At 42.0% G+C, this 19778-nt stretch overlaps 1 protein-coding gene across 2 annotated transcripts in view; it reads left to right on the plus strand.

Moving 5' to 3' along the window:
- The window catches only part of DCTN4 (dynactin subunit 4), a 45973-nt gene extending 31846 nt beyond the window's left edge, over positions 1 to 14127 (plus strand). The window contains exons 10-13 of one of the 2 annotated variants that reach the window (XM_010373664.2): positions 2561 to 2615; positions 3972 to 4079; positions 7303 to 7400; positions 11568 to 14127. In XM_010373664.2, the coding sequence (XP_010371966.1) occupies positions 2561 to 2615; positions 3972 to 4079; positions 7303 to 7400; positions 11568 to 11781 (475 nt within the window). In that variant the 3' untranslated portion in view covers positions 11782 to 14127. The remainder of the gene's footprint in view (positions 1 to 2560; positions 2616 to 3971; positions 4080 to 7302; positions 7401 to 11567) is intronic. The other variant, XM_030926868.1, reaches the window with a different exon arrangement.
- The last annotated feature ends 5651 nt before the right edge of the window (positions 14128 to 19778 follow it).

The following is a 19778-nucleotide window of genomic DNA, read 5'->3' on the forward strand; positions in this document are numbered from 1 at the left end:
AACAAAAATATTTTCAAAAATTAGGAAAGTATTGTCTAGCTTTCGAGTAAGAGAGCCCTTCTTTAGCAAGGCAGGAAACCCAGAAGCCATTAAAGAAAAGAAACACCTTTGACCTTAGCAGAAAGAAATAGTGGTTATAAAAGATGAAATTAAAGCCAGGTGTAGTGGCTCACACTTGTGATCCCAGCGCTTTGGAAGCCTGTCAGGAGGATCCCTTGAGCCCATGAGTTGAAGACCAGCCTGGACAACATAGTAAGACCTCATCTCTACAAAAAAAAATTTTAAATGAGCCGGGTGCAGTGGCATGCACCTGTAGTCCTAGCTACTTGGGAGGCTGAGGTGAGAGGACCCCTTGAGCCCAGGAAGTCGAGGCTGCAGTGAGCTATGATTGTGCCACAGCACTCCAGCCTAGACTCTCTCTCTTAAGGAAAAAAATTTTAAAAAGACAAAATTAGCAACAAAGTCCTGAGACAAATAGTAAAGCAAGAAAGAATATTTGGCAGTCGTGACAAACTAAAGTTTAATATCCCAGGCATAGAGAATTCCCAGAAATTGAAAAGATAAAAATAGGAAGGCAGTAAAGTGGAATGTGGAACAAGGGATTTGGACAGGTAGCTTATGGAAGAGGAATTTCAAATGGCCAGAAGATACACTGTATATGGAAAGAAACCAAGACTCGATAGGAAAAGTTTTAAAAAGTAATTAGCATCTAGTACTTATGAGAATGTGGGTAAACACATATTTGCACACATTGTTGGTAGAATCTTGAATTGCTAGTCTTTTTGGAGAGTGGTCTGGAAATATCAAAACAAATTACATAGACCTTTTAACCCAACAGTACTATTTCAGGAATGTATTCTGTAGAAACAAAAGCGCCAATATATAAAGATACATTTCCAAAGGTGAGTATTAGAATATTTTAATGGCAAAAAACTGCAAAGTTTAACCAACAGTTAATCAGTATCAAACTGATTAACCATTAACAAGGAAATAGTTGGTTAAATTGAGATAACTTGTACTGTAGAATATTATGCAGCAATTAAAAATAAGTATTAGGAAACAAAAAGGTTGGGAAGGGCATGTCTGGTGAGTTAAGAGGAGCTAGGAGGGCCAGGTAGAGGGTCTGTCACTTACTGTTTTTGTGTAAACTTATTTCCCTCCTCTCTGAAATGGGAATAATGCCTTCTTCTTGGGGTTCTTGAAAAGAATCAAATGAGTAATTATGTTTGCAAATGCCTTGTAACTCAAAATATGTTCACTTTCCTAACTATTCTTATTTAATACATGATTGGTTAGGAATAGAGAAACCTACAGAAATGGCACATGTGAAGTCTGGCATGAACTCCTTTCTTACTTAAGAATTATACTCATTACAGAAACCCTGAATGGCAGCCTGTGCTTAGTATCAATTTCTTAAGCTTGCTTTGAGAAAAAGTGGTTTTTTTCTGACATCATTTTAGAATTGCCTGGCTCTCTTACTACAGATTCTCTGAGGCCAGGTGTTTGCCTCATGCCTGTAATCTCAACACTTGGAGAGGCCAAGGCAGGAGGATTGCTTGAGCCTTAGGAGTTCAAGCCCAGCCTGGCAGCATAGTGAGTCCTCATTTGTACAAAAAATCAAAAATTAGCTGAGCATGGTGGCACACACATGTACTCCCAGGTACTTGGGAGGCTGAGGTGGGACTAACTTGAGCCTGGGAGGTCGAGGCTATAGTGAATCATGATTGTGCCATTACACTGCAGCCTGGGTGACAGCAAGACCCTGTCTCAAAAAAAAAAAAAAAAAAAAAAAAAAAAAAATATATATATATATATATATATGTATACACACATACGTGCGCGCGCACACACACACAGATGCTCTGGTATCAAACCTCAGACCTACTGAATTCAAATTCTTAGAAGTGGGGTCCTTACATTTCTTTTTATTGTTGTTGCTTTTGTGTGTGTATGTATTTGTTTTTTTGAGATTCAGGAAGACAAAAGTTTCTTAAATTCCTGTTAATTTGCTCAGGTAATCCTGCTGGTCACCATGAAAAATAGCTCGTTTAAATTTTAAATATCTGATTCTAAGATGTACTTTTCCCCCCACTTTTAGTGTTTCTGCAATAGATTTTGTATTACGTTAATGTATGCACAATAATTAACATTTATGTGAGCTTTGTTCCAAGCATTTTTCAAAGCATTTTTGCATGTATTCTTCACAATAACCTCAAGTGATAGATACCATTATTTTCCTCATTTTAGAATTAGGAAAACCAAGGCACAAGGAGATAAATATCTTGTCTTAGTCGTTACAAAGCAGTATCTTGATATATACATGCTAATCTGGGACCTGGGCAGTTTAAAATAGAAATATACATAAGATTTCAGAAAGAAGTCATACCAGTTTGGTCTTATGTCTTAAGTTCTTACTGTGATGATATGGTTCATTAAAATTATTCTTCTCTGATATGTTCTGATTAACATGAAATCCTTTATGTACTGCACAGCTTTAAAAAATAATAATAATTTTAAGAGACTCCAGTGAACATTAATGCATTTTTTTATTTATGCATAGCAATTATATTCCAGAAGTGAGAATCATGTCAATTCCCAACCTTCGCTACATGAAGGTTAGTACCTTGCTCATTTATAGGAAGAAAAAGGATTGATCAATGATGTGTGTGTATGTGTATGTGGGTGGCTATGTGTGTATTTGGCACAGGATACAGAGAGCAAGGGATAGAAAAGAAGACAGTTTGGGATAATAAAGACTTTAAATTTATTGACACTGAGATCCTTGACAACAACGTCTTTGATGAAAAGTAGGGAAAAGGAGCAGAGTGCACATTATGTCAAGGTGAAATTCTGGGTGGGGAAAAGAAAGGGGAGAATGATGGATCCCGCAGGCATCTTTTGTTCTTCTCCAGCCTAGAGATTCTCCTCAATCACCTGTATGTTATGTTTCGGGTACAAGGAATCAGTTAGATGTCCAGATTTCCATACCACAGCCCTTCCTTCCTCGGAGTCCTCATCTACTCCCCTTTTCCAGACACACGCCCAGTGAATTGTAGAATATTCTGCAGCAACCTCTTTAACTCTTTCCTTTCATGCTGCTCCTGAAAACACAAATGTTTATCATATGGTCCTTCATTTGAAAGATTTGTTTTGCTTATCTAGAGAGAGTACCAAACAAGGACAAATTATCACAGTTCAAGAAGTCTTAAAAAGTTTTTATAAGGTTGGGCATGCTGGCTTATACCTGTAATCCCAGCACTTTGGGAGGCCAAGATAAGTAGATTGCTTGGGCCCAGGAGGTCAAGACCAGCCTGGTCAACATGGGGAAACCTCATCTCTGCAAAAAATACAAAACACTTGCCAGGTGTGGTGGCACACACCTGTGGTCCCAGCTACTCAGGAGGCTGAGATGGAAGGATCACCTGAGCCCAGGAGGTCGAGGCTGCAGTGAGCCATGATCACACCACTGCACTCCAGCCTGGGCAACAGAGACCTTGTTTTTTGAGACCTTGTCTCAAAAATAAACAAATAAATAAAAATTTAAAAAAGTTTTTGTAGTCTTGGTGTGCCGTTTTTGCTCTGTTAATGCATCTGACTGGCCTGTGACTCCCATATTTTATTTATGAGGGCCTCCTTTTCAGTCCTTAAATGGCAGCCTGGGTGAGATAAGAGTTTTAACTTTAAACAATCACTTAGATAATGAGCATTCCTCAGAATTTTTGCATCTAGTAACTGGCCCTTTCAGTGGAATCTGTCCCATTTCCTTAGTGAAATAGCAACTCCAGAAAGTATTTGGTCTAACATATAGATAATAGAACAGGGATCAGTAAGCATGTAGAGAATACAGTGATGTAGAGGTGTAAGTGGGCGTCATTGCTCAGAAGTAATGGAGGGGATGGTAATTTTGCAAAATACTTGGTGTAGCAGCTAAGAAAGTGGTGAATGTCTGAGAGGTGTTTCCTATTCTCCAGGAGAGCCAGGTCCTCCTGACTCTTACAAATCCAGTTGAGAACCTCACCCATGTGACTCTCTTGGAGTGTGAGGAGGGGGACCCTGATGATATCAACAGCACTGCTAAGGTAGGAGCATTTTGCCTCAGCCTCTCTGACCCTCACTTTCCCTGGAGTGTCCTCATTTGACCTGGCTTAAAAGACTCCACACACTCTCCTTTCCACATCTAGTCAGCACGTTCTTTTGATTCCACCTCCTAAATTTTTTTACTTTATCCTGAAACACACTGCCCTATTTGAAGGCCTCATCGTTTCTTACCTGGACTGTGACAATAACTTCCTAACTGACCTTGCTATTTTTATACCACCACCTCCATTTTAACCCATTTCTTCTCTGTTGCCACCAGGGCGATACTTCTAAAATCTAACTCTTCGCATGCTGGTCATTTAGTGTTGCTCTTGACTGAGATGAAGTCCAGATTTTTGGCATAGCATAAGAGCTCCTTAATGACTACTTCTCTCTGTTCGTCCAGTGTGATCTTCCTTCAAATCCTCAAATTTAGCATTCCCTGAATCATACATATTAGTGGTTGTGATCCAGACAGATCCAATGGGTTATAAACTTTGATGCTAGAGAATTGTGTGTGCTATTCGTTTTACCTAGAATGCCTCCTTCCTATTCTGACTCCTCTAACATACATGCGCCTTCAGTCTCTCAGTCTCATACATTCATTCTTCAACACTTGTGAAGTATCATTTCCTTTTAGAAATGATACGTTTAAAATCATTTAGAAGCTGGTATGCCTCCTCTAGATTCCTCTACCTTACAAAGAGTATGCATAACATAGCGCTAACTAGGCTTGGCATGGTGGCTCACGCCTGTAATTCTAGCACTTTGGGAGGCCGAGGCGAGTGGAGCACCTGAGGTTAGGAATTCAAGACCAGCCTGGCCAACATGGTGAAACCCGTCTCTACTAAAATACAAAAATTAGCTGAGTGTGATGGCAGGTGCCTGCAATCCCAGCTACTGGGGAGGCTGAGATGGGAGAATCGCTTGAACCCAGGAGACCGCGGTTGCAGTGAGCCAAGATCATGTCACTGCACTCCAGCCTGGGCAGCTGAGCGAGACTACATCTCAGGAAAAAAAAAAGCACTAACTAAATACTAAAGTGATTTTGACTCTCAGTGTGAGTTGAATGGATGTAATATGGCCTCTTTATATTTGGTACTTCTAGTACTTGAAATTTTAGAGCCTTTCTCTCTAGATCGTTGATTACTGATTCATAATTCAGCTTCATGTTTATAATAAAAATGGTTTAAAAGGATGCCTATATCTTTAGTTGTTATTCAAATATTGTTAGAGAATTTCTGTCCTCTTTTTCTTTTTTTGTTTTTTCCTGCTTTTTAATGATTTCACTTACAAGCATCACCTCCAAAGACTTTTTTTTTTTTTTTTTGAGACGGAGTCTCGCTCTGTAGCCCAAGCTGGAGTGCAGTGGCACGATCTCAGCTCACTGCAAGCTCCGCCTCCCGGGTTCACGCCATTCTCCTGCCTCAGCCTCCCTAGTAGCTGGGACTACAGGCGCCCGCCACCACGCCCAGCTAATTTTTTGTATTTTTAGTAGAGACGGGGTTTCACCGTGTTAGCCAGGATGGTCTCGATCTCCTCACCTCCTGATCCGCCTGCCTCGGGCTCCCAAAGTGCTGGGATTACAGGTGTGAGCCACCGACCCCGGCCCGGAAGACTTTTATATGGTCCTTGTTGCTCTTTTTCTTTTGAGATGGAATCTCGCTGTGTCGCCAGGCTGGAGTGCAGTGGCACGGTCTCGGCTGACTGCAATCTCCGCCTCCTAGGTTCAAATGATTCTCCTACCTCAGCCTCCCAAGTAGCTGAGATTACAGGTGCCTGCCACCATGCCTGGCTGACTTTTTGTATTTTAGTAGAGACAGGGTTTCACCATGTTGGCCAAGATGGTCTCAATCGCCTGACCTCGTGATCCACCTTCCTTAGCCTCCAAAGGTGCTGCGATTACAGGCCTGAGCCACCTCACCTGGCCGCTGCTTTTTTTTTTATTAACACTAATAAGCAGCTCCAGTTAAGATAGAGGCAGAAATAAGTACCTGATGCATAAGCACAGCTTGTCTTTATCTCTCTTTATACCTCCCTTCCCACATTTGTATCTATCATTAGAAATTTGATCGACATTGTTAACGGTTAACCTCTGATAGAGCAAAGTTGAGGCCTAATTACAATGTAAGTCTGAAGAATGCTAATTGTTTTCCATGACCATAAACACCCAGTATCTCATGTGAGTTTATGTATCAGGTACCAGGAATCAGCTGGCACCATGTCAAAAAACATTGTGTTGGAGCCAGTGTTTCTCCTTTGTGTTGTTCTTAATGATGGACTGTTTCAGATGTATCAAAAAAAAAAAAAAAAGAAGAATATGGCAAATACCCATTTCTCCCCATCCTCTTAAGAAATAAAACATTAGGGTCAGGTGCAGTGGCTCACGCCTGTAATCTCAGCACTTTGGGAGGCCAAGGCAGGTGGATCACGAGGTCAGGAGTTCAAAACCAGCCTGGACAATATGGTGAAACCCCATCTCTACTAAGAATGCAACAAATTAGCCAGGCGTGGTGATGGGCGCCTGTAATCCCAGCTACTTGGGAGGCTGAGGCAGGAGAATTGCTTGAACCCAGGAGGCAGAGGTTGCTGTGAGCCAAGATTACGCCATTGCACTCTAGCCTGAGCGACAGTGCAAGACTCTGTCTCTAAAAAATAATCAATTAAATAAAACATTAAAGACACAATTGAAGCCCCCATGTTCTCCCCAGTTCCTCATTGCAGACCCCATGAAGTAAGTACTTACTTTCTCTTAAAACCTTTGTTCTTAGCTGGGCGTGGTGGCTCAAGCCTGTAATCCCAGCACTTTGGGAGGCCGAGGCGGGCGGATCACGAGGTCAGGAGATCGAGACCATCCTGGCTAACACGGTGAAACCCCGTCTCTACTAAAAAAATACAAAAAACTAGCCGGGCGAGGTGGCGGGCGCCTGTAGTCCCAGCTACTCGGGAGGCTGAGGCAGGAGAATGGCGTAAACCCAGGAGGCGGAGTTTGCAGTGAGCTGAGATCTGGCCACTGCACTCCAGCCTGGGTGACAGAGCGAGACTCCTTCTCAAAAAAAAAAAAAAAAAAAAAAAAAACCTTTGTTCTTATAAACTCCATATAAGTAGTATATATGTTTCCGGAAACTTGCTGTGTGTTTCCATTTGTCTAAATCAATGTCATGCTTTGCTATATTCTGTCACACTGGTCCCTTCTCAGGCAGGCCTCTCTGTGTTGCTCTCCAGGTGGTGGTGCCTCCCAAAGAGCTCATTTTAGCTGGCAAGGATGCAGCAGCAGAGTACGATGAGTTGGCAGAACCTCAAGACTTTCAGGACGATCCCGAGTGAGTGATCTTTTTGTGATCCCCATACCACAATTGGCTGATACAGAATGCCCACTTATATATCCAATTTTCTTGTCTGGATTTTTTTAAATTACTTTTTTCTTCCTGTTTCTAAAAATAATTATTGTAGAAAATTGGGGAAATACATATAAGACCGTGAAGAAGAAAATAAAATTATCCCACCACCAGAGATAAACACCATTAACATTTTGGCATTTGTCCTTCCAAATATTTCTTCCCTCATTGAGATCATTCTATAGATACAGTTTTTTAGCCTTTTTCACTTGAATATATTTTCCCATGTTAATTAAAAAAAAAATTTAAGTATATGATTTTAATGGTTGTGGACAGGATACAATATTCTGTCCCTATAGATTTATCACTGGGTTTGTTCCACACCCCCACACCCTTGGGGTAATTAATAGATTTTACTCTCTCATACCTAATAACTGAAAAGAACTAAACCTTCCACTAACTGGGAACTGTGACCATCAGAGAATTCAGTCTATAGACTGAATGATTTCAATGATTTGAACAGAGAATTTAATATAAAGAATTATTCACTTGTGTAACTTAAAAAGTGAAAAAGAACACTATAAAGTAGCAATTTTATGCTACTTCATGGGCATAAAATTTCAAAGATAGCTATTTTATGAGCCAGCTACCATCCCTTGGGTGGAGGGAACAAAGGGAAATAGAATTATTAAAATTTAGAACTTAAAGAAGGAGCTCCATGTAGCTGAAACTCGGGCCTCCAGTGAGCTGAAGGGGAACACTGCTTGCCTGGTCCTGGCATCTCATGATGGCAAAGGAGGGGTGGCGTGATTTTACAAGAATTGGAAAACTTCAGCTGCTTACTGCCACTTCCTCCTGGGTAAAGAAGCATTGCTGGGCTGGGCATGGTGGCTCACCCCTATAATCCCCACACTTTGGGAGACTGAGGCAAGAGGATTGCTTCAGCCCAGGAGTTTGAAACCAGCCTAGGAATATAGTAAGACCCCGTCTCTATAAAAAAATTTTAAAAATAGCCAGGTGTAGCAGCGCATGCTTGTAGTCCCAGCTACTCAGGATACCAGGGCGGGAGAATCAGCTGAGCCCAGGAGGCAGAGGTTGTAGTGAGCCGTGATTGTGCCACTGCACTCCAGCCTGGGCAAGAGTGATACCCTGTCTCAAAAAAAAAAAAAAAGACATTTTTGGAGTGATGGCCACAGGGAACAGGGACCACAAGCAAACAGGAATCTCTAAAGGAAGAGCAAGACCCTTCCTCCTCTAGACTTCTAGTCTCCCTTTAGAGCCCGCTACTGACAGAACCTGACAAAGAGCCAGCCAACCCAGCAGTTACGGTCTGAGCAGAATCCTGTATCACACAGCAAAACAGAGGTGCGATTGGAACTGAAAAGCAATAGCTTAATAAACTGGCACAGGGAACATTTACGGTCTTTGTTTTGTTTTTTGAGATGGAGTCTCACTCTGTCCCCCAGGCTGAAATGCAATGGCGTGATCTCCTGCTCACTACAACCTCCACCTCCTGAGTTCAAGCAATTCTTCTGCCTCAGCCTACTGAGGAGCTTGGATTACAGGCGAGCTCCACCACGCTTGGCCAATTTTTGCATTTTTAGTAGAGATGGAGTTTTGCCATGTTGCCCAGGCTGGTCTCGAACTCCTGACCTGAAGTGATCCACCCGCCTTGGTCTCCCAAAGTACCGGGATTACAGGCATGAGCCAACATGCCTGGCCCATTTATGGTTTTTTGACAGAATGATCAAAAGCTTTCTCAACAAGATATTAGAAGAGATAAGGTGGTTTAGAAAAATAAAGTGAAGCCAGGTGCGGTGGCTCACGCCTGTAATCCCAGCACTTTGGGAGGCTGAGGCGGGCAGATCGCTTGAGGTTAGGAGTTCGAGACCAGCCTGGCCAACATGGTGAAATCCTGTCTCTACTGAAAATACGAAAATTAGCCAGGTGTGGTGGCACGTGCCTGTAATCCCAGCTACCCGGGAGGCTGAGATGGGAGAATCACTTGAACCCTGGAGGCGGGGGTTGCAGTGAGCTGAGATCGCACCACTGCATTCCAGCCTGAGCAGCAGAGCCAGACTCCATCTCAAAAAAAAAAAAAGAAAAAGAAAAAGAAAGTGAAGGCAAAGGTGAGATTAGTGATTACCAAACGTGGGTTAACTCCAAAAAGCACCAGGTCAAGTGTTGTTTTGTTTTGCTGTTCGATAGCATTCCAAACCCCAACCCCAGAGGATTTTTTTTAGCAGGTCTAGCTAGGGACCAGAAATCCAAATTTGTTTTGGAAAAGCTTCCCAGGTATCAGTGGTTGCCTGGGAAATTAAGGATAAAAAGAAAGACTGATGTTTTCCTTTTTACCATTTTAAACTGTTTGAATTTTTTTTTACGTGACTCATACAAATCAAAGGTTTGGTTAGTTACTGTAATACAAAATGTACTGAGTTGTACAATACAAAATATGTTCTTGAAATCCTTGCTTTATGTGGGTCCTTAAATTAATTAGGTACAGAAATTTGTTAAGCCAAGATATATTTCTGGAATGATTATCTGAGATAACAGATTTTAGCCTGATTACATGATAGAGTAATTAAAAACTGAATTAATTATATTTTACATTAGATTTAATAGAACTTTTAGATTTTGTAAATATGTAATCTCAGTAACCTTTCTTAGAGTAACTGAATTGGATAGTAGACAAATTCTGTTTATTTCGTTGCCCTTTTACTTTCAGAAACTACGTTATTAAAGCACAAACTTTATGCACAAATGAGGGGAAATTGAAATGGAAACCTCAATGAAGAGACATTTTTATGCTAAATTTCCTAATTACATAAGTTATTTACAAAAACACTCCTGATTTATGGTGTTCCAAATTTCCCTTAAAGCATTGAGTTACTAAAACTTCCCACAGTATGGCCAGGCATGGTGGCTTATGCCTGTAATCGCAGCACTTTGGGAGGCCAAGGCAGAAGGATCATTTGAGCTTAGGAGGTCAAGGCTATCATGAACTATGATTGTGCCACTGCTCTCCAGCCTGGGTGACAGAGCAAAACCTTGTCTCTAAAATATAAAAACAAGGCCGGGCACGGTGGCTCACGCCTGTGAGATACCAGCACTTTGGGAGGCCGAGGCGGGTGGATCACCTGAGGTCAGGAGTTTGAGACCAGCCTGATCAATATGGTGAAACCCCATCTCTACTGAAATTACAAAAATTAGGCAGGCATGGTGGTATGCGCCTGTGGTCCCAGCTGCTCAGGAGGCTGAGGCAGGAGAATCGCTGGAACCGAGGAGATGGAGGTTGCAGTGAGCTGAGATCACACCACTGCACTCCAGCCTGGGTGACAGAGCGAGACTCCGTCTCAAAAATATAAAATAAAAAATAAAAAAATAACTTTCCATGATATGAGTCTATATGTTCTTTAGAAATATTACATTTGCACAGAGGTGAATGTAAAGGGATGTTTGCAGCACCATTGTTTATAATAGAGAACAATTGGCAGCAACCTCAGTATGTGTCAATTATGGTAAACACATAATTGAATACTATGCAACCATTACATAGAATGTAGATGATCTGTATATACCAGCATCAAAAGATGTTTGTGATAAACAGAATAAAACAAGCAAGTTATGGAATAGTGTGTACCATCTGCATTGGTTAGAAAAGCAGAAAAGTATAAGCTCATAGAAAAATATATGACCGACGTGTTGGCTCATGCCCGTAATCCCACACTTTGGGAAGCCAAGGCAAACAGATCACTTGAGCCCTGGTGTTCGAGACCAGCCTGGGCAACATGACGAAACCCCATCTCCACCAAAAATACATATTAATATATAAAGCTAGCCAGGTGTGGTGGTGCATGCCTTTAGTCCCAGCTACTCGGGAGGCTGAGATGGGAGAATTACTTGAGCCTGTGAAACAGGTTGCAGTGACCCACGATGGAGCCATGGCACTCCAGCCTGGGTGACAGAGCAAGACTGTGTCTCAAAAAAAAAAAAAAAAAAACAACTTGGTAGGTTAAGAACAAAGTGTTGATAGGTCTTCTGTGTGTGCTGAAGGAAAGAATAAGGTGAAAGACTTCTACTGTAAGTCTTAGTGGTTTGGCTGATTTTTTATCTACCTAATACTTGCTTTTTTTTCTTTTCTTTCCATAGCATTATAGCTTTCAGAAAGGCCAACAAAGTGGGTATTTTCATCAAAGTTACACCACAACGTGAGGAGGGTGAAGTGACCGTGTGCTTCAAGATGAAGCACGATTTTAAAAACCTGGCAGCCCCCATTCGCCCCATTGAAGAAAGTGACCAGGGAACAGAAGTCATCTGGCTCACCCAGCATGTGGAACTTAGCTTGGGCCCGCTTCTTCCTTAAAAGGTTCCATTGGAGGGCAGATCCCAAAGGACAGTATCACCATAAACCTGCGTTAAAATGCAGAAGCTGCTGCTTCATTAGGCCTTGTTTATAACGATGTACCCATGCACTACGGAATTCTATTGCTAAGAAAGTGGGAGCATAGGCAAGACATTGGGAACACAGGGTAGCTGCTGTTGCTCTTGCTCTCACCTCTATTGACACCAGTAAGTCTGTGTCTCCCTCACTGAGCCCTGCACATTGAATAACAGCAGCATAATTCTGTCTAGGAAAGGGGATGGGTGTTCCTTGGAGTGGCATTGTATTTACCACCTGAGAAACTGACTGTACTGTCTCTTGATCTGATCTCACTAAGGATCACAGTGTCACAGATGAAACTTAATAACCCAAAGGTGGACCTGCTGTTAATGATCCAGCATTGGTCACAATGTACCAACTGCTTTCTGCATTCCATTAAATATCATCTAACAGTCTAAAACATATCCCTTCACTTGCCATAATGGCTGCCATTTTGCCATAGATTTCCATATAACTGAAAAATTGCATTGTCACATTATCTTTAGTATTGTGATGATTGGAAAAACCTATGAAGTTGTTAAGGCACTATCATTTGCCCCCTTTTTCTAAGTGAATATAGGACACTTTTTCCCAATAAAATATGGATGTCAAGGGGGTAGCAAATTCCATTCGTTTTCAATATTGCCACAATACCCAGGGATTAATGCTGCCACAGGGGGACAATCTTTATTTGTCTTACTCCCTACCCCTTCCCTGTTCTGCCTCTGTAACTCAGTTAAGTTGTTCTGTTTGGGACCTGGAAAAGAACCCAAAGAAAACGTGAGTGGACAGGTTCATTTCTGGAATGCAGAAAACATTTTAAAGGTTAGATTTTTAGCATATTCTCAACTAGCATTCTTTCCAGTGAGTTGAGGGGGAAATTAACTAGTATAATCTCTTGAATCCAAAACTGGATATTAAGAACTTTCCCCCTTACTAAGTTTAAGACTTTTGTCATATGGTGAGTCAAATAAGACCATTTTGATTGTAAACCATAAAATAGTTCAGCAAGTAGCCCACAATTCTGGCCTAACAGCAGACATGCTGTTTTCACTTGGTATCCTGGAGTTGGGTTGCTAACCTTAATTTCTATGATGTTTTCTAAAATGAAACTTGACAAAGTAGACCACCAGCTGCACTGTGTTTTCTGTAAAAGTATTGTTAGTAAGTGGCCAAGAGACTTGAGGAAAATACAGATTTTTTGTTTACCTTGGTCTTGTTTTAAGTCTTAAAAAATTAAAGTTACATTATAATGTAGAATACAGATGGGACATAGTCCTTGTAAGCTTCCCTTGAAAATGTTTTAAATATTTAGGAAGCTTTTAAAAGACACTAAATTGTACTCTAAAAGACACTAAATTGTACTAATTGTACAAAGATCAAGCCAATTTTATGAAACAGTCCCACAGAGTAATAATATATGTGATGCAGTGTGAGAAAGAAAATACTCATTTCTAACATGATGGTAATAATAAGATTTAGCCTCTTAGGAGTTGGAGCAGGGGGATGGGTAATTACAAATTTGTAGACTATAGGAAAAGTTTCATTTTTTTGTGACCCCACAGAGTCTCAAATTTTTATTTCACTACCTGCTAGAGACTACTGTGAAATCACTGCTCCATATTTGCCAGTGGAGGAAATGGACATCAGAGTAGAGAATACTTCATATGTTTACACGTTTGCATAGACTACACACACGTCATGCATTTATGGCAGGCAGCTGGCATTTGTTCCCAAAAATAATAATGTTGAAGTATGGGTGACATCATTCCCATATACAGAAACACGAAACACTTCGATCGTAAACTTGTTTCTTCAGAAGCCAAACTAACTTGCAGAATAATAGAGCCACTGGTTTAATGTTTCCTCAAGGTAGGTTTTAGTGCAAGCTAGTATTCTGTGTGTCCGTAGAAATGGTTCAACACCTGCAGCTGGTGAATTAGGAATTGTATTTGTTGCCTTTTTTATATTAGATGAGGTGCAAACATTTTAATGCTAGTCAGTATGCACCATCACAGGAAAGTTAGATCCCATTAGCACTTGAAACTATACTTTTGGAAACTTAGGCTAAGTTAATTTGGATTTGTTATTTGATTCACCTACTGACCTTTTCTTTTGTTTGAAATGCTTATCAGCATAATGAGCTAGGTGTCGTGCATATTTGTGAAGAAACATCCTTTTGGGTCCCTTTTGGGACAGAGAGGTACTCCTTGATCTTTATGAATGACAGGTTACTGTTTTGCCTTATTGCTTAACTTAATGTAGTGAAATAAAGCAGACAAAGCTTGAGCGTGTCTTTTGTTTGCTCTCATGTATATACTGTGTAGCATGGCTCAGAGCCAAAAGACAGGCGTAGAGTTAAGAGAGTTGGCTAAAAGAGTTGGTGGGGCATGCTTCCTTCCATTCCTTTAAATGAAGTAATCTAAAGTCTCTTAGCAGGTTAGTTCATCATAATATATAAGTAGATGTTGCTTTGAGCTTCTTATGTACATATTTGCAGAACCATTATATAAATGTGCTTAGACCTCTACCAGTTTTTATCCTGGGTCATTGCTTCTAAAGATATCCTTTGCAATATACACAGTGGTCTGCCTCCACCAGTGGCCACTCATCCACCTTCATCTGTACCTTCGTAACTCTTCCTTCCCTCCTCTTACTTAGATGAATTATTCATACTCTTCCTGTCTGAACCCAGCCCCACCTCTTAACACTCGAGCTCATCCTCTTACCTATTCACAGACAGCATCGGCAGCTCTCCCCTTCCCTTTTCCATCAGCATGTGATTTCTCTCATCTTAAAAAAGAAATTGGCCTCACTCTCCTCTTCAGCTGCGACTCCATTTCCCTACTCCCTTTACAGCAAAACTCTAACTCTGGCTGGGCACCATCGCTCACACCTGTAATCCCAGCGCTTTAGGAGGCCGAGGCAAGAGGATCATTTGAGGCCAAGAGTTTGAGACAAGATTGAGACCTTGTCTCTGTTTAAGTAAAAGTTGTTTTAAAAAAAAACAAAAACACGCTAATTCAACCTTCCAGTTCTGTCATTCTCACCTGAACCCATTCCAGTTAGACTGTCACCGCCACCACTTGGTCAAAACTGCTCTTGTCAAGGTCACCAGCAGTCGCCACACTTAAATACGGGGTCAGTTCTCAGTCCTTAACTATGCAATTTTTCAGTAGATCTGACAGTTTCTCTCTCCCTTCTTGAAAGGCTTTACTTGGTTTCCAGAACACAACACTCCTGGTTTTAAGGCAGAGCAGGGACCCCCTCTTAGGAGGCTTGTGGGCCCCACCACGCATGGAAATAAAAGAAAATGTTGAGTTCCTTCAAGGGGATTCTAGGCACTTAGCTAGCCCGGAGAAGTTAATGAGCAACTTGGTAAGTAAGAAAGTAATAGTAGCTGAAAACAATAGCCAAGGAAGTCAGAGTGAGATGTTTTGTTCCCTGTAGAAACTAAGGGTAACATCAGATATGTCCCCAACTTTTCAGAAACCTGGACTCTCACCAAACAGATTTAAACCTCAGATAAGGGGAAACTGAGAACTGAACTCTGACCACTGTTCATTGTTCTGAGTTGCTTCCTGAGGGGCCTGGAGGAAGTCATGCCCACCTGCCAGAGCTAACATTCTTTTTCTGTGGATCCCAAGTTCAGACAGCTTCACTGCCTCAACCAATTACAAATCAAAAAGTCTTTGAATCCACCTATGACCTTTGAGCCCACCCCCCATCCCAGCTTTGAGATGTCCCACCGTTTTAGGTCAAACCAATGTATAGTGTCTATGTATTGATTTATGACTTTGCCTGTAACCTCTCTCTTTCTCTGCCTTTAAAAGCCCATACCTTTAAGCCATCTGAGAGTTCGGGTCTTAAGCATGGTCTGTGCAATTCTCCTTGCATGGTGCCCTGCAATAAAATGCCTCACTTTTCTCTTGCTACTAGCCTGATGTCAGTGACTTTGCGGCACTGGGTGAGCAGACCCCAGTTTCGTTCAGTAACAGTTTTCTGTCTACCCTGCTAGAAAGTTTTCTTCTGTATTCTTTGCTAGTTCTTTCCCATCTTCCCAACCTTGCAGTATACCAAATCTCATTTCTCACACTTCTTTCCTCTTTACACTCATTTAATGATCTTGCCCAGTTTTGGGGGGCAAGAATGCTGAGAAAAAGTGTATTCCCAAGGCCAACACATGCTGAAGACTGAGGCTGAATTGAATTAGAGCAACAGAGAACCCCTTTACTTCTCCCGGACTACCAGCCTACCAAGCGGCTAGTAACAAGCATCCATTTCTAGGGGATGGGCAAAGGCCTAGAAAGTTAGCCACCACTGTGCAGGTAGGCAGGACAGCTGTAAGCTGAGGATGAAGCATGAACACTTGAGTTCTTCAGCCCCAACCTACAATATAGAATAATGCTAGAGTAGGTGAAATCTGTGGTACACTGAAAGCAACCATAGCAATAAAACCCAAGCCCAGGCCAAGTGCAGCGGCTCACGCCTGTAATCCCAACACTTTGGAAGGCTGAGGCAGGCGGATCACCTGAGGCCAGGAGTTTGAGACCAGCCTAACCAACATGGAGAAACCCCATCTCTACTAAAAATACAAAATTAGTCAGGTGTGGTGGCACATTCCTGTAATCCCAGCTACTCAGAAGGCTGAGGCAGGAGAATCACTTGAACCCGGGAGGTGGAGGTTGCGGTGAGCCAAGATCGCACCATTGCACTCCAGTGTGGGCAACAAAAACAAAACTCCGTCTCAAAAAAAAAAAACAAAAAAACCCAAGCCCAGCTCGATTCCTGACCAGATTGACCAAACCCCATGCAGACGGTCTAACAGAACACACTTGCCCATTACCGAGCATTAATATGATTTACCTCATTCATTCTCTTCTGTTATATAAGCAATGACTCGGCCGGGTACGGTGGCTCACGCCTGTAATCCCAACATGTTGGGAGGACTGAGGCAGGCAGATCACTTGAGGCCAAGAGTTCAAGACCAGCCTGGCCAACATGGTGAAACCCCATCTCTACTAAAAGTACAAAAATTAGCCAGGTGTAGTGGTGCAGGCCTGTAGTCCCAGCTACTCAGGAGGCTGAAGCATGAGAATCGCTTGAACCCAGGAGGCAGAGGTTGCAGTGAGCTGAGACTGCACCACTGCACTCCAGCCTGGGCGAGAGAGTGAGACCCTGTCTCAAAAAAAGAAAAAAGAAAAAAAAAAGAAAATATGTAAGCAATGACTAGCATTCAATAAAGAATTGAGACACACAAAAAAGCAAAAATAACATTCCTCACAAAGCAATCTATAGGACTGTATACGGAAATGACCCAGATGTTTGAACTAATGGACAGAGACTTTAACATGTTTTTGGGGCTCAGAAAATGATACCCCAAGTTAAGGCTCTGAAGCAGCCTCAGAAGCAAAAGTTTCTCTGACCTTCTGCCTTCCTGTCTCTGGCCCTTCATTCTTCCCCAAGCCTAGCCACAGACACTGAATCCCTTTTCCTCAAGGTGGGTCATAGAACACCTTTTCCCCAAAGCCAGCCATAAAATGTAAAAATACTACTCTAGGCTGGGTGGTGACTCCCGCCTGTAATCCCAGCACTTTGGGAGGCAAAGGCAGGTGGATCACAAAGTCAGGAGTTCAAGACCAGCCTGACCAACATGGTGAAACCCTGTCTCTACTAAAAATACAAAAATTAGCCAGGCGTGGTGGCGTGCACCTGTAATCCCAGCTACTCGGGAGGCTGAGGCAGGAGAATCGCTTGAACCCGGGAGGCGGAGGTTGCAGTGAACCGAGATGGTGCCATTGCACTCCAGCCTGGGTGACAGAGCGAGACTCTGTCTCAAAAAAAAAAAAAAAAAAAAAAAAAAAAAAAAAAAAAAAACTAACTTCCCCTTTGCTTTTCTGTGTAAAAACTGGCTCTAAAAAAATTATCTGAGCTACCTTGTTTTAGATTGTAGGTCATAAGACGCCCATTCCAAAGAGGGTCCTGCCCATACCCAGAAGGAAGGAACACTGCCGAGAGAGACCAAGAATCTAGACAGACAGGCCTCACTGGGTTTCCCCACTCAGTCTGTCAGCACTAAATCAGTACCCTTTTTGTCCAATCCTATTTCTACATAACTGTCCATACTTTGTTGAACCTAAGCATATAAATGGATAATTTCCCATTTGGGTCTTCATTCTGAAGGCTCCTGTGTCACGTAAAACTATGATCAAATAAATTTGTATGCCTTTTCTCCTATTAATCTGTCTTTTGCTAGTTAATTTTCAGTGAATCTTGGGAAAGGGGAACTTTCTGTTGGCCCCTACAATGTTAAAACTACTGGAAAATATGGAGCCAGGTGCCATGGCTCACACTTGTGATCTCAGCACTTTGGGAGGCCAAGGCTGGAGAATCACTTGAGCCCAGGAGTTGCCCGAGACCAGCTTGGGCAACATGGCGAGACCCTGTCTCTACAAAAAAGTTACAAATTAGCTGGGCACCGTGGCCTCCTTCTATGGTCCCAGCTACTTGGGAGGCTAAGGCTGGCGGATCCCTTGAACCCAGGAATTGTAGGTAACAGTGAGCTATGATCATGCCTGGGTGACAAAGTGAGACCCCCATCTCGAACAAAAGAGAAAGAAAATATGGACAATATATATTGTGAAAGGAAATTAAATCTTGGGACCCCAAACTCATTAAGCCAAAGGGAAAAGTTGAGCTGGGAACTGGGTCACACAAACCTGTCTCCTGCTTTTGGTTCCTAAATAAGATAGCTACAAGATGAAAAGCTACATGCCTCCCGCATATGTTGCCTGGTAATTCAGACCCTTCCAGAAACAGCAAACCTTTTTCATTTACAATCTCATTGGACACGTTCGGTATTCCAGTGGTATGATCACTTAGCTTCAATCTTTGTACCACAAATAGGTATTGAAGATGTTATATGGCATATAGAGGCTTTAACGAATTACACCCAAAGGCCCTAAATGGTAGCTGCATGAGTACCTCTTTGCTAAGCAATGAGGTCATGCTTATGAGGAAAGCTGTGCTGCAGAACTATATGGCTTTAGGTATACTCACGGCAGCACAAGGGAACCTGTGCCATCATAAAAACAATGTTGTGTGTATATTCCAGATGAATCGAAGAACATAACCTGACTTATGACTGATACAAAAACCCAGATAACCAACTGCCAGATCCAAAACCCTCACTAATCCATTGCTTGAGTGGTTGGTTTGGATCCTGGGGAATTTAGTGGCAGAAGCTATTGCTTATAATAGGAGGAATAATAATTTATGTTCTGTCCTATTTCTGCTTACAATGTTGTTATAGTATGTGTTTGCAAATAAGTCAATGTGCAACCAAAAGGGCTAAGGTAATGATTGCCCAGAGAATTGCTTTAATTGAGGAGGCAGTAATATAGCCTGACCTAGCTTCCAGGTTTGCTTTCCTTTTGTTGCTATAAATCTGGCCTAGTCCCTATATATATTTTTTCTTCTCTTTTCTTTGTTCCTTTCTAGGAAAGCAAAATTCCTCACTAGGAATTTCCTTGTGGGCAAAATATGGGGGAGGCATGTAGCTTTCCATCTTGTAGCCATCTTATTTAGGAACCAAAAGCGGGAGGCAGGTTTGCGTGACGTGACCCACTTCCCAGCTTGACTTTTCCCTTTGGCTTAATGAGTACGGGGTCCCAAGATTTAATTTCCTTTCACATTTCCCCCTTTTTTTCTTTAAAATCTTTTGGAGAAAGCATTTTAAAAGGAGTATGTGTTCCTGGCCTCAGGTTGCTTTTTCCTCGTTTTTTGAGCTGGTTTCTTGTCACTAGGATGGTTTATTCCAGGAAATTCAGGTCCCACGTTGCAAGGAAGGCTCATTCCTAGAAGTCGTGTCCCACAAAGATTTAAAAAAAAACGGGGGGAGGAAAGAAGGAAAAAGGGAGGCAAGGAGATGATTTTGAGAG

This window comes from Rhinopithecus roxellana, chromosome 3 (assembly GCF_007565055.1).
Source record: "Rhinopithecus roxellana isolate Shanxi Qingling chromosome 3, ASM756505v1, whole genome shotgun sequence".
Taxonomy (NCBI): Eukaryota; Metazoa; Chordata; class Mammalia; order Primates; family Cercopithecidae; genus Rhinopithecus; species Rhinopithecus roxellana.